The sequence below is a fragment of the Penicillium waksmanii genome (assembly GCF_028829765.1).
Source record: "Penicillium waksmanii strain IBT 27052 chromosome Unknown utg000010l:1.0-3698451.0:1.0-3701458.0, whole genome shotgun sequence".
Lineage (NCBI taxonomy): Eukaryota > Fungi > Ascomycota > Eurotiomycetes > Eurotiales > Aspergillaceae > Penicillium > Penicillium waksmanii.
Genome location: NW_026643256.1, coordinates 3,655,699 through 3,667,967, shown reverse-complemented (window position 1 = coordinate 3,667,967; position 12,269 = coordinate 3,655,699). Strand labels below are relative to the sequence as shown.

The 12,269-nt window shown below is 47.3% G+C and overlaps 4 protein-coding genes across 4 annotated transcripts; 2 read left to right on the top strand and 2 right to left on the bottom strand.

The window, feature by feature from the left end:
* Window positions 1-1,620: 1,620 nt before the first annotated feature.
* N7481_013340 (agmatine deiminase family protein) lies at window positions 1,621-2,760 on the bottom strand (the record flags this gene model as incomplete). Its single annotated transcript, XM_057272559.1, has 1 exon — window positions 1,621-2,760. One exon carries the CDS (start codon window positions 2,758-2,760, stop codon window positions 1,621-1,623), a length of 1,140 nt encoding a protein of 379 aa, XP_057116747.1.
* Window positions 2,761-3,228: 468 nt separating this feature from the next.
* Window positions 3,229-5,346, bottom strand: N7481_013339 (amidase; the record flags this gene model as incomplete). Its single annotated transcript, XM_057272558.1, has 2 exons — window positions 3,229-5,283; window positions 5,338-5,346. 2 exons carry the CDS (start codon window positions 5,344-5,346, stop codon window positions 3,229-3,231), a joined length of 2,064 nt encoding a protein of 687 aa, XP_057116746.1.
* An 843-nt stretch (window positions 5,347-6,189) lies between these two features.
* On the top strand, window positions 6,190-7,434 carry N7481_013338 (amino acid permease family protein; the record flags this gene model as incomplete). Its single annotated transcript, XM_057272557.1, has 1 exon — window positions 6,190-7,434. One exon carries the CDS (start codon window positions 6,190-6,192, stop codon window positions 7,432-7,434), a length of 1,245 nt encoding a protein of 414 aa, XP_057116745.1.
* Window positions 7,435-10,504: 3,070 nt separating this feature from the next.
* N7481_013337 (uncharacterized protein) lies at window positions 10,505-11,869 on the top strand (the record flags this gene model as incomplete). The annotated part of the gene is made up of 1 exon (XM_057272556.1): window positions 10,505-11,869. The coding sequence occupies one exon, from the start codon at window positions 10,505-10,507 to the stop codon at window positions 11,867-11,869; it is 1,365 nt and encodes a 454-aa protein (XP_057116744.1).
* Between the last annotated feature and the right edge of the window lie 400 nt (window positions 11,870-12,269).

Below are 12,269 nucleotides of genomic sequence, written 5' to 3'. Positions count from 1 at the left end.
AGATAGGACACAGGTAGCACAGGCTTCAGCCCAGTATTAATTATTTTGCATATACTCCACTGTCGGATGATTAGCTTTTCATTATTTGCCAAGTACACAACGCAGCCATAGTCACAGAACTACATCTGCGCTGTGTGCAGTTAGCGTCCCATTGGACAGCTAGTGCAATGAATCAATCATAAATTGCTCACCGGTGGCTGCAGCCCGTCCCACTTCTCGAGACCTCATCAATCGACCCGTGGGCGAATAATCCTAGGTCAGGGGACACGCGATGGGCTGGTACTTTGGTCGCTGTCTCGCCGGGGACAGAGTAAGAAACTGGGAGGTGAGAGCAGGTAATTCCTCTCTCGCCTCCACTCAGGTCATTACACTGCTTCTGTATAGTGCTAGATCTCAGGATAGTATTCTGTAGAAGCCTAGAGACATAACAAAGTCTGTCTGTATCAGGAGTCTCGACAATACATAGACAAAATTTAATTACAGTATAGTATATTAAAAGCACTACTGCTATCTTAAACTAGATAATATATAGCAGTATAGCAGATATTAGTATTAGATAGTATAGCCTCTAAATAGAGCTAAGAACTTTACTAGACAAGACTACTAATCAATATTTAGCAACGAATTTAAAGAACTTATATAGCTCTAGCGCCTCGGGACATATCCAGCCAACTGTAGAGGACTGTAGCAGAAGCAATTCTTTGATAAATTAGAAGGCTGAATATTTAAGGTAACGTTATAGCGTTTAGAGGAGCAAATACTGGGCTTAAAAAGGAATCTGCGTTATAGATAGTCTGAGCATAGGATAAAAAGTTTCTATAAATTCTATCGAAGGTAATTAGCAGACTTTGTTACTCGATTGCAATAATTCTTTCTGTTTCTAGCATATCGAACAGGGAAAGCTTACGAAAACAGCTTCAAGAAAAGGCTCATATATGACTCAATGTCAGTTTATTCCAATCTGATTCAGAGAGAGGCCGCGACAAGCACTCGGAAGATGGGAAGACGGGAAAGAAGGGGACCGACCAAGGCTATGTATTCCGACATCGAGCCCAGCCTGCAATATGAGCAAATCAGGCCCCCAGTTCAAGGTAAACCCGTCCCAGACCCATACGGATACTGGTATTAAAGTACTACCCTCTAATCGTGCGTTTCCGGCAGTCTAGTTGCAAGTGTCAGCTCAATCACTGGTTGAAGCAATCCTCATTTAAAGAGCAAGTTTGGTATGACAGCTCCATTAATGCGTTATTCTAAATACATGTGGCCGGAACACGACCCAAACATTGCCGCTATTGGGGCTTCGGCTATCCCCAAGCTGAGAAGACACAACAAAAACGTCGCCCTATCCGGGGAAAAAAGGCTCGGTTAGCTTTGCTGCCGTGCGAATTTATGATCCTTCTCAGAGAAGTTGACAAGAAGGTGGGACTGGTTTTGAAGGGGGTCGGCAGTGATTGGTATTTTACGGATGTAACTGTGCTCCACTCTAGCTTCCTATCCCTGTGAGATCAGACTAATATTCTATAAACGTAAAGTCTTGATTGAATTTGAAAAGCCTTGAAACCTTTGCTACACAATAAAGCGCCCGTTATATAAGGAGCGACTGATATGGGTCCACCAACATCACCGAACCTCAATGACGGGCTGAGTTGCACAATGGATCACCCCACCAGTTAGAGGAAGTGCATTGACATGGAGCTGCCTGACAATTCGATCCGGATGCAGTTTTTGCATCGTCTCCAATGCCTTTCTATCCATCTCCTCGTCGCCAAACTTTGGAAGGATCACTCCGCCGTTGACATAGTAAAAGTTCACATAGTTTGTGGCAGGATCCTCTTCGTATCCTAGGCCCGAGGTCAGAACCAGTTTTGGATTTGGCTCATCGATTGTGTGAATTTCGAACTGGCGACCCCTCGCGTCTAGCTCACCGCGGAGGACATCCAAGACCTGTTGATAGACCTCATGCCATTCTTTTCGAGCACTCGCATGCGGCCGGGAGATGACTACCACTCCTGGCCGAACAAACTGGACCTCAGCATCGGCATGCACATCCGTGATATCCAGATCTCGGAAGCCAGAAAACCAGATAATTTTCTTAACCCCTAAAAGCCACCGCAATTCTTCTTCAATCTCGTCTTTTGAAACCCCTGGATTTCGCTTGTCGCCAATAATACTGCTCTCGCTCACGATCAGGGTGCCATCTCCGTCGCTTACGAGCGCTCCACCTTCCAGACACACCTTGGATGTGATACTAATCAAAGATGACGAATCGCTGTCTGAGTCCGTCACTTGCTTTGCAAACGTGTGGTTCTCCTGGATCTGATCGGCCGTCATTCGAGGCCACCCCTCGGCAACACCCTTCCTTCCCCATTCATTGAATCCGAAGTGGATGGCAACCCGCTGTTTTTCTGATTTTGTCGTGGCTCCCTGCACATATACAGGCCCTGTATCACGCACCCAGAGATGGTTGGTTGCGAATGGAATGATCTCAATCTCATAACTTCCTCGGGTGGTATTCGAGAGCATTGATTGCGCGAGTGAAATTTCTTCTGGTCTTGTATACAAGCGAACGGGCTCGAAGTGGGAAACCGCCACTGCCAGCCCAATGATCTCACTACACGCCACGCTGTGATGAGACGAAGGCAGCGAGCATATGGATGGAAAACCGAGAATTGTTGCAATATGTCGACCCGTCTCGGCAGGGTACTTCAGCTCCTTTATAGTTTCATGGATATTTTGAGAGCGGGTGGAATTGAGCAACATTGTGGCGGCAGCGTAAAGTTTCGAGTCAACTTAAGTAAACGGCTGGGGTAAATTCACTGAGCAACTTTGAAGTTTCACTAGGTATGAATGTCGAATTTATATATTTATATAATAATATATATTCCCTTGATATAAGTGGTGCGGCAAGCCCGGGGTCCGCGGGTCCCGCGTATTCCGTGGCTGATTCACTAGAATTCGATCCAGTCCAGGATCAATCGCATGTACTTACCTACTTCAAGTTTGAAGAAGGTTTGGGGCGGGGGAGAGCACAGTTACACTTGGATTTGAACCAAAGCCAAAGAAGCAGTAAAGTTCAAAAAGTCACTCTCCCACATTATGAGCCTCTCAAAAAATCTGAATTATTCTGACAAACAAGTTACTAGGATGAATGGAATAGGAGTATATTTCCGAAACAAGTTGCACTATTGTTCTTCCTCTTAATGGTTCAACTCCAAATCTAGCTATCTGCTACAGTATGATCAACTCACCGGCGACACAGCCAGTAGCCGCCCGGTAAATCACAACGATGACAGTTTGCACCAAAGCCGGACTCGTCCAACGAGTCCAAGGAGATTCCCGGCTAGATAATGGACGAGATAGGTGAATATCCCACTTCTGACCGTCAATATTAACACTGTGAGCTTCACCATTAATGTAGCAAGTAAAATCCGCTGCGGTTGGGGCCCCTATAGTATCCGTCACCACACCCTCGGCCCGCAGGTGAATTGTAGACCCATCGAATTTCTTATCTTTCACAATAACCTTGATAGCAGGCATTTTCTTTTCTGTCGCACGATCTATATAATTAGGCCCAGTGGCGATGATGTTGCTTCTAACCATATCGGAATCGAGAGCTGGCACCAGCGGTGGCATCTGACGGTGCTGGGTGGCTGCTTCAAAAGCGTACCCCAATTCCAGGAGACTGTTGTCATCGTAGGCTCTCCCAGCAAAGGTGATATTAACTGGCATATTAGTGTCCTCCATCATGCCCATTGGAACCGATATAGTAGGAACGCCAAGATGGCGGATGGCGAGGTTGCCATTGGAATACAAGACCCCATTCTGCCACGCGATCTGAGATGCTTCGCTGTCAATGTCGGCATCTGATGGCCCAACGTCACCATTTGCTGGAAAGACCACCGCATCCAACCCCAACCCTTCCATCCATTTTTCCAAGGTGCGTCTTCTTGCATCCTCCAAAGACTTCAGGCCTTCTTCCATTCCGGGAAGCTGAAACATAGATGAAGGTTTGTTCTTCGGGTAGTTAACTAGTCCCGTCCAATCCAACTGGTTGTCTGCTTCTAATTCGCCTGGAATTGACCCAGGCGGGAGAGGAAAGATAGAATCAGGGTCGACACAGCTCAAAGAGTGGCAGTCGGCATGTGCATTTGTGGCCAGGAAGTCATCCCACGCGTGAGCGATAAGCTCATGCCTTTCCGTGTGAAGCCAATCCTTAGGCATGTTGTCAATCCTCGCCCATTGGTCGGTAGATTGATCGCAGTCTTCGTAGTGCGTAACGAGTGGGAAGTCGACCTCCACTACAACTGCGCCGCATGATTCTAATGCCTGTCTGGCCTTACTCCACAGATCCAGAACGGAAGGCCGTGTGGATATAGGCACCGGACTTGCCCCGCCAATATACATAGAGGGGACACCGAGACGCTTTCCTTTCAGTCCGTGTTCGTTCTTTAGCTCTTGGAATGATTGCGGTCGGATTTGGCTAATTTTCGGCAGCTGAATAAAAGGCTGCTGCCTCCAGAAATCTCCCAGGGCATCATTCTCGGCTCTAGCAAGAGTTTCGAGGACAAGTAGCATGTCTCCCATTGTTCTCGTATAAGGGACGAGAACATCACACGTCGGGTAGAGCGGCCACACGCCTGCCAGTGGAAGAAGGCCCCGCGAGGGCGTATAAGCAACAAGGGCGTTGTTCGATGCCGGAGATCGTCCTGAAGAAACCGTCTCAGTACCTAAGCTGAAAGCTGCAAAGTTGGCAGCGATCGCAGTTGCAGACCCATTCGAAGAGCCTGATCCATAGCCAGCTGTCAGAAAATCTGAGTTATATGGGCTTTCTGCACGTCCATATACACCACGCTGCATGCCACCATTCGCCATGGCTGGCATATTTGTCCTGCCCAATACAATAGCTCCAGAGGATTTCAAAGCCTTTACACAAGCGGCATCATCAGTGGCAATCAGATGCTCAAAGGCTGGAGCACCAGCAGCGACGGTCATTCCTTGGACCTTGATGTTGTCCTTGACGAGAAACGGAATTCCCTCAAGAGGCCTGGGTGGCAGGCCGCTGGCTCTTCTGGAATCCGAGGCGGCGGCCTCTTCCATTACAGATGAGTTGAGAATTGGGACGGCACTCAGTTTGGGGCCAGAAGAGTCATATGCGCTGAGACGACGGAGATAGCGGGCAACCAACTCAACACTAGTCAAGCGCGCTTCAGAAAGTGCGCACAGGAGCTCATCAATGCTTGCATCCAAGATAGACCAATCCTGCTGCTGTTCTTGGGCCCCAGACTGAGATTATTCGGTTAGCCAAACAGTCTGCGAGGATTTGGGATACAGACTTACAATTTCCATTTTGAACTGCAATTTAATATTCAAAGCCAACAGGCATGCAGATTTCGAGAACTTTGGTAAACTGCCACATGTTCTGTTGATAATAAATAGTTATGATCGGGAATACTACCCATGGTCGATCTGTTGGGCCCCGCTCCGTGGAGCCCGCGGGTGCCGACGGTTCCTTATCATGGATAGCACTAGACCCCTCCGCATCAACTTTCCTTGTCGATTCTAGTGGTACCGTTGAATTTAAGATTTCGCACATTTCCCCGCGTTTGAAGCCCATATCGTATCCTCCTTCTCCTTTGATACAGAGTGAAGTTAAAACCGGGCGCCGATCCACTCTTTAGGCTATGCGTGACTACTAGCACTATGCCGCGTCACATCTGCCTTCGGCCCATCCCATTGCGAGGTGCCTCTATATATATCCCGAGGTCTTCCAAGGTTGTCTTACACCGGACATACTCTACTACTAGGCAATTCCCTTCGGCTAGGAAGGAAATAACAAGACTAGTCCCAGGAACAGTCTTTCAACTGAATCCTCTTCTATCATTGCTCTGGCGTTGCTCGCCTGGAAGGAAATGGATTTTGAAAACATTGAGCTAGCTGTCATAAAACCTGTTGACCAAGATGCCTTGGACCTGGTTGCTTTGGGGCACGATCAGGCCTTTTCACGCAAATTCAACCTCTGGAGCCTGTTGGCTCTCGCCTTTTGCGTTCTAGGGTCTTGGGGGGGCAATATCCAGCGATCTTGCGACCGGATTCAGCAGCGGAGGTCCTGTCATTATTCTGTGGGGTCTCGTGTTGGTGGCGCTTTGCAATCTTTGCGTGGTCCTTTCTTTAGGAGAACTCTGCAGCAGCATGCCATCGGCCCTTGGGCAGGCATATTATGTGTTTCGTCTGTGTAACAACTCGACTGGGCGATTCCTCTCGTATATGTGCGCTTGGATCAATGTCTTTGGCTGGTGGACTGCGACCGCGACGCTGGTTGCTTTCAACACCAATTTCCTCCTAGGGATGAAACTGATGTTTGACCCAGAGTGGGATGGTATCAATCAAGGCTGGCTTAGCTTTGTCGTCTATCTGGGCTTGTCACTTATGGTGACCGTCGTTAATGTCGTCAGCTGCCGGAAAGACCATGTGCTTCCATGGTTGAATAATGTGATGGGAGTTGGATTCGCTGCTCTCTTTATTGTCTTCTCCCTCGCATTTCTGATCTCCGTCGCCACAAGCACTCACCTATCCTTCCGAACCCCAACTTTCGTGTTCGGGACATGGACGAACCAAACAGGATGGAATGACGCGGTCACCTGGTTTCTAGGCCTTTTGCAGTCTGCCTATGGCCTAACAGCATTTGACTCGGTGATTCATATGGCCGAGGAGATCCCCGACCCGCGTCGGAATGTTCCTAAAGCCATGTACCTCGCAATTCTCTCCGGAGCAGGAACAAGTTTTGCATTTATGGTGATTTGTCTTTTCTGCCTTCCGGATGAGACGGCCATCGCAGATCATCCATCTGGCCTACCGTTCATTGGGCTCGCTCAACAGATAGTGGGCCTGCAAGGAGCCTTTGCTCTTGTTGCATTGTTCACTATTATCTCTATTGGGCAAAATATCAGTGTTGCGACAACGGCCTCCCGCATGACTTGGGGCTTTGCACGAGAAGGCGGTTTTCCATGGAGCAGGTATTTCTCCCATGTGGACCCTACCTGGAAAGCTCCAGTACGAGCGACATGGGCCCAGGGCTTTATTATTGCTCTAGTCGGCGTTTTATACCTCTTCTCTACCACCGTCCTCCAGGCAATCGTGAGCGTTAGTAGCATCGCATTAATGATCTCTTACGGCTTGCCAATTGCTACTCTCCTCATTATCGGGCGAGATAAACTAAATCCCGGACCATTTAGGCTAGGAAAATGTGGAACGGCACTTAATTATGTCAGCGTTATAACCTGCACTGTGGTCTCGATCTTTTTCTTTTTCCCAAGCAGACCAAATCCTGGTGGCAGTGATATGAATTATGCTATCGCAGTCTTCGGGGCAATGATGCTTGTTTCACTGACATTCTGGTTCCTGAAGGGCCGTCACACTTATTTTAGGATTGAATGAGCCCGCCCCTGACACTTTTGTCTTATTTTTCCTTCTTTCTTACCCTTTTCCACGTACAGTATCTCAGTCAGTTACTTCTATATATATTTTAGCTGAAAATAGCCAGCTCCTCAGCTAAAGTATGATTCTTGTCTTGCCTCTCATATAGCCAGGTCTTGAATTTGCCCAGAAAGCCAATTCATCACTACCTAGGTAAGTGTGTGCACTTTGGCCTTATCAAAGCTAAAGGTTCATGGCATATTTTAGCTTCAACTGTGTTGGATTGAGAGGAGGCATTTCTCGTTCTTTCAAATTTTCTGAGGTGTACCAAAAGATATAATTGGAATGCTTCTGCTCCAGATACGATCTCGGGTCATAGTGATGCAGATAGCAATCGCGAAAAGGTCCTATAGCATCGGAGCGCGTTGCACGTAAATGTAATTCCCGAGAAAAATATTGTAGGACTGTCGTCGCTGTGCGTCAAGGAAGGTGTTTTTATAATGTCGCTTAAATGTTTCAATCATATCATACGAATGGCTACTCCATTGATGTATTTTTCGATACGTCGCCATAGCATTCACAAAATGGCAGTAGGAGGCTGCGGTGGCTTCACAGTGAAGAAGCTTAGTATGCCAAAGGTGCTCATTTTCTTGCATACTTATTTCATCGGCTGCGATACTCATTACTTGACGGGGTACATCAAAGCTAGGGTTCCGAGTTGCGAACATAGGCCTTCCAAGAACTCTAATCCTGTAGATATACACAGAGTCTATATTACGTCAACTTCGTCCCTTGGCCCCGAGATTCCGTCATGAATGGAGACGTTCGTTCCATGGGAGGAACTATCAAAGTAGTGACCAGCGGCAATCTCGACATCATTCGGAGCACGGCCTATCTCAACCCCGTTCATATATAGGAGGTTGTCCCAGTTCCAGCCCTTGTTGCCAAACACCTTCTCTCAAGAATCGAGCTAGGCTTTGTGAGGACGTGTCCAGGAGCCACCATTGATCAAAGTTAATCCTCCAAGGCTATTTTCAGAATGTTCTCGGTGCGGTTGTTGGTCACTCGAGGGACAATTTCGTAGGCGTGGTCAACAGTGGTGCCAAAACGGTCTCCCTCGGTGCTCAGACCCTCATTGATGGCTCCATCTGTTAACTCATAAAAGCGTTTTCAATGACCAGGACCTGGATGTCGGGGTCTTCAGTCAGATTAGTTGCAAGACTTAGGCCCGTCAAGCCACCTCCCGCGATTATGTAGTCAGCGGCCTTGCTGGCGACCTGATTGGGATCAGAAAGAAGGCTGGATTGGACATCAATTTGCTCCGAGGGCAGATATCTCTGGGATGCGGCCACAGAAATAAGACAGGGGACAACTGTGAACCTCATCTCGAGTTACAATCTCACATGAAGGGAAGAAAAAGGAAAAGAAAGCCTGCGTCGGTTGTTCTACAGTCAAATTTATTGACGAGTGAGTTAGGAAGTGAGAACCTTGGAATCTTTAGATCACTTCAAGTTCCTCCTACATACACATAATGCTTCAATCAGAAGCTCGTCACCCGCGACATTGATTGTCGTGTACGAAGACGCGACATTGAATACGAGTCTAAACCGTGCGTTCGTCGGCTTCATTTGTCGGAGGTACCAGAATTATGGGATTCTTGAACTGCGTACTCAGGGACAAGGAGCATAATAAGCGGAGCTACTGTCAATCGTAGCCTCTTACTGTTCAACGATAGATAGTGTTTGGAGACTGGGGTTGGTCGCTAAAGACTCGTGCAATCTTTCCACCTGCCATTTTCTTCACCGGTAAAATTAGATTTGGAGAATAAGAGACGGCAGGACGACTCTTGATAGGTGCCACTTAAGGCCCAACCGAATCATCGGATCTTGGATCTGTCAAATGGTGATTGATAGGGGTCATTAGAATGGATCAGTCCTAATGCTCTATATAAGGTTTTCGGCAAATACTGTGAGTTTAGCGCAGAACAAAAATGTGTCGCGACGTGTATACCATTACTAGTCGGATACACGTCCAATTGCTTGGCATTATTAGGTAAACTGCTTACAAAGCTGTAATTGCATGTTAAATAGTTTTCATCCAATATTTCAGAAATGACAGACTTACTGCGATTTCCATAACCAGTACCAAATGACGATTAGTGGCCTATATTAGACTACGAAAAAATGTGGATACTGACAGGGTCCAATTTTCCTTGGCTTAGAAGCCAAAGCACTATACACTTTCAAGAAATAGATAGCAATAGTTTTCCTATTGAAAGATTGATTGAAAGAAACAAAGAAAGGAAGAAAGCAGAGAGGCAGATAGTAACTAAAATTACTGCTGAAAGGACTCCTTTCATACCAAAGCATTTAGCTCGCAAATAAAGTGCAATTGCCTCCTTAATTAAGATCATCATGCTCCGTACCTACGCCACAATGTCCCCCACTGACCCAAGGTTGGTCAGTGGGCCCGGCTAGCGAATTTTTATCAGATCCGAAAAACGCCAAGGACGCCTCAGTGGGCAGATTTCTGAGAAAGCCATGATGGGCTGAAGCACAGCAGCATTCTGTTGGGTAAATCCTTGTAGTTTGCTCGATGTTTCTCACTAACTACGCTTAACGCCTTTTCTTAGAACCTAGAATCAAATACACAACCAGCATAACAGACTCGGAAAGTGTAAGCTGCAATGGAGAATACTCCACTCTATTCTTTCCACACTTTAAAGTCTCAACTTCCCGCTACGCAGGCCACCGTCCACCCGCCTGATCGACGATGACTCCATCACAGGTGACACGTATCAGTATACTCCAGTCCAAGGGGAAATTTTGTTCAAGAGTGAAGTGTCTCATCAATCGGGATTTATTTGAAACAAGAGCGAGTTTGAGCTTATATAAGTTACCTTCGCCCACCGTTTTCCTTCGCAGCTCCGCCTCTCGCATTCCAACACTGCTTTTTCGACCATTACTATAGCGACAATACCTCTTGCAGACGATTTGATTTATGATTCGAGCATTCTTATTCCTGTGAGTCTTTCATTAGATTTCTCCCATACCAGGTAGTTTCCTAACATTGGAGACTTCATAGCTTCGAAATGCTTAGCCCTAGGCTGGACTTTTTGCTGCTGGTGCTACTGCACGCAGTCTCCGGCTCAGCCTACCGCTGGTTTAACTGGCAGTTTGAGGTCACTTGCGAGTCTGACGCATACATTGCTCCTCAGAATGAGCTTGCTGCCGCCAAGTTCCTTAAGGAGCAGTACCATGAGGGCGCCCACATCAAAGTTGTTGGAAATGGTCTTGGATTTGGCAACCTCACTACCTGTGTTGACAATACTCTTACTGAGAAGCCCACCTATATTGTTTCCCTCACCATTTTGAAAAAGCTCAGCATCGACAAGAAGAATCTGAGCGTCACCTTCGGTGCCGGCTGGGATGTCGATGACCTTGTCCAAGAGCTGAAGGCCAACGACTTATCTTTTAGCAATCTCGGTGTTGAGCGTGTTCAGAACTTTGTGGGTGCTGCCTCCACCGGTACCCACGGCTCTGGCTCCAGCCTCGGTAATATTGGAACCCAGATCACTGGGCTGCGTATGTTGGACTCGCAGGGAAGTCTCCGTGTCATCAACGAGAAGCATGATGCGGAAGAACTCAAGGCTTTCCGTATCAGCCTGGGTGCCCTCGGTTTAATCACAGAGATGACTATTAAGGTTCAGCCTACCCAACTCCTAAAGAAGACCACTAAGGTGTTGAATACCACATCCGACTTCTCGAAGATGTACAAGGAGCTTGCCCAACTGTACAAGGAGCTTGCCCAACTGTACAAGGAGCTTGCCCAACTGTACAAGGAGCACGATCGTATGACTGTTTGGGTCCCTCACTTCGACGGGAATAAAAGCACTCACAGCTGGGCCCTCGAGCCTACCTACTTCCTGTCTTATTGGGAGCCGACAGAGTATACTGGTGTTCGCAACTGCACTCTCAATTACTGCGCCAACGGCTGCGGTGACTGCAAGAAAGAGTACATCTGCTACGATGAAGTCACTGATGCTGCGTCCTGCTCACCTCAAGGTGTCTGTACCGGAGGCTTCTACGCAGAAATCGAGCACTTCCTTCCCATTGAGTCATACGCGGAGGCCGCCACCAGCTACACCAACTTCCAACCGGCCCAGACGCCTCACATGAAGGCTCCCTATAATAAGCAAATAGTCATCCAGCACCGTACCCTCAAGGGAGATGATACATATTTGTCTCCTGTCAACACCTATAACCTTGGCCCCGAGTCCAGTGGTGTTTTTGCGATCATCGAGATTGACTGGATCCAAGAGTATAACAACTCCACCACTCTCTGGCAGAACCAGGAATTTGTCTATGAATTCCTTCCTCAATTCGGTGAAACCTACAGTGTTCGGTCGCATTGGAACAAGATGAGTCCCCCTAATGCTACCTATACTCTAGATTAATTCCCGAAGCTGCCAGAGTTCTTGGCTATTCAGCAGCGCCAGGATCCTAAGTGCCAGTTTGTCAACGAGTTCCTCATTCAGCAGCTTGGCATTACCCGCTGCGCGGACTATATATCTCTCTAGGATGACACAAGTGGTCTGAAGCATTCATTCAATTATTTTATTTTCAAGGCTGAAACAGCTGTCCATATGTCAAAGAGTTGGCAAACACCACCGCAATTTCTGCCCCACGCGTTATTGAATAAGCTCTGCGTTGAAATTGGCGCCACCCGTCAGTGGTTTTCTAGCTAGTTTTGAGATACCTTTATAACCAATTTATCCATCAAAATTATTTTCCCCTTCCAATCAATTGTTCACAATTTTGAACATACAATCTCAACCTAGGGTTCTTGAAAAGGGT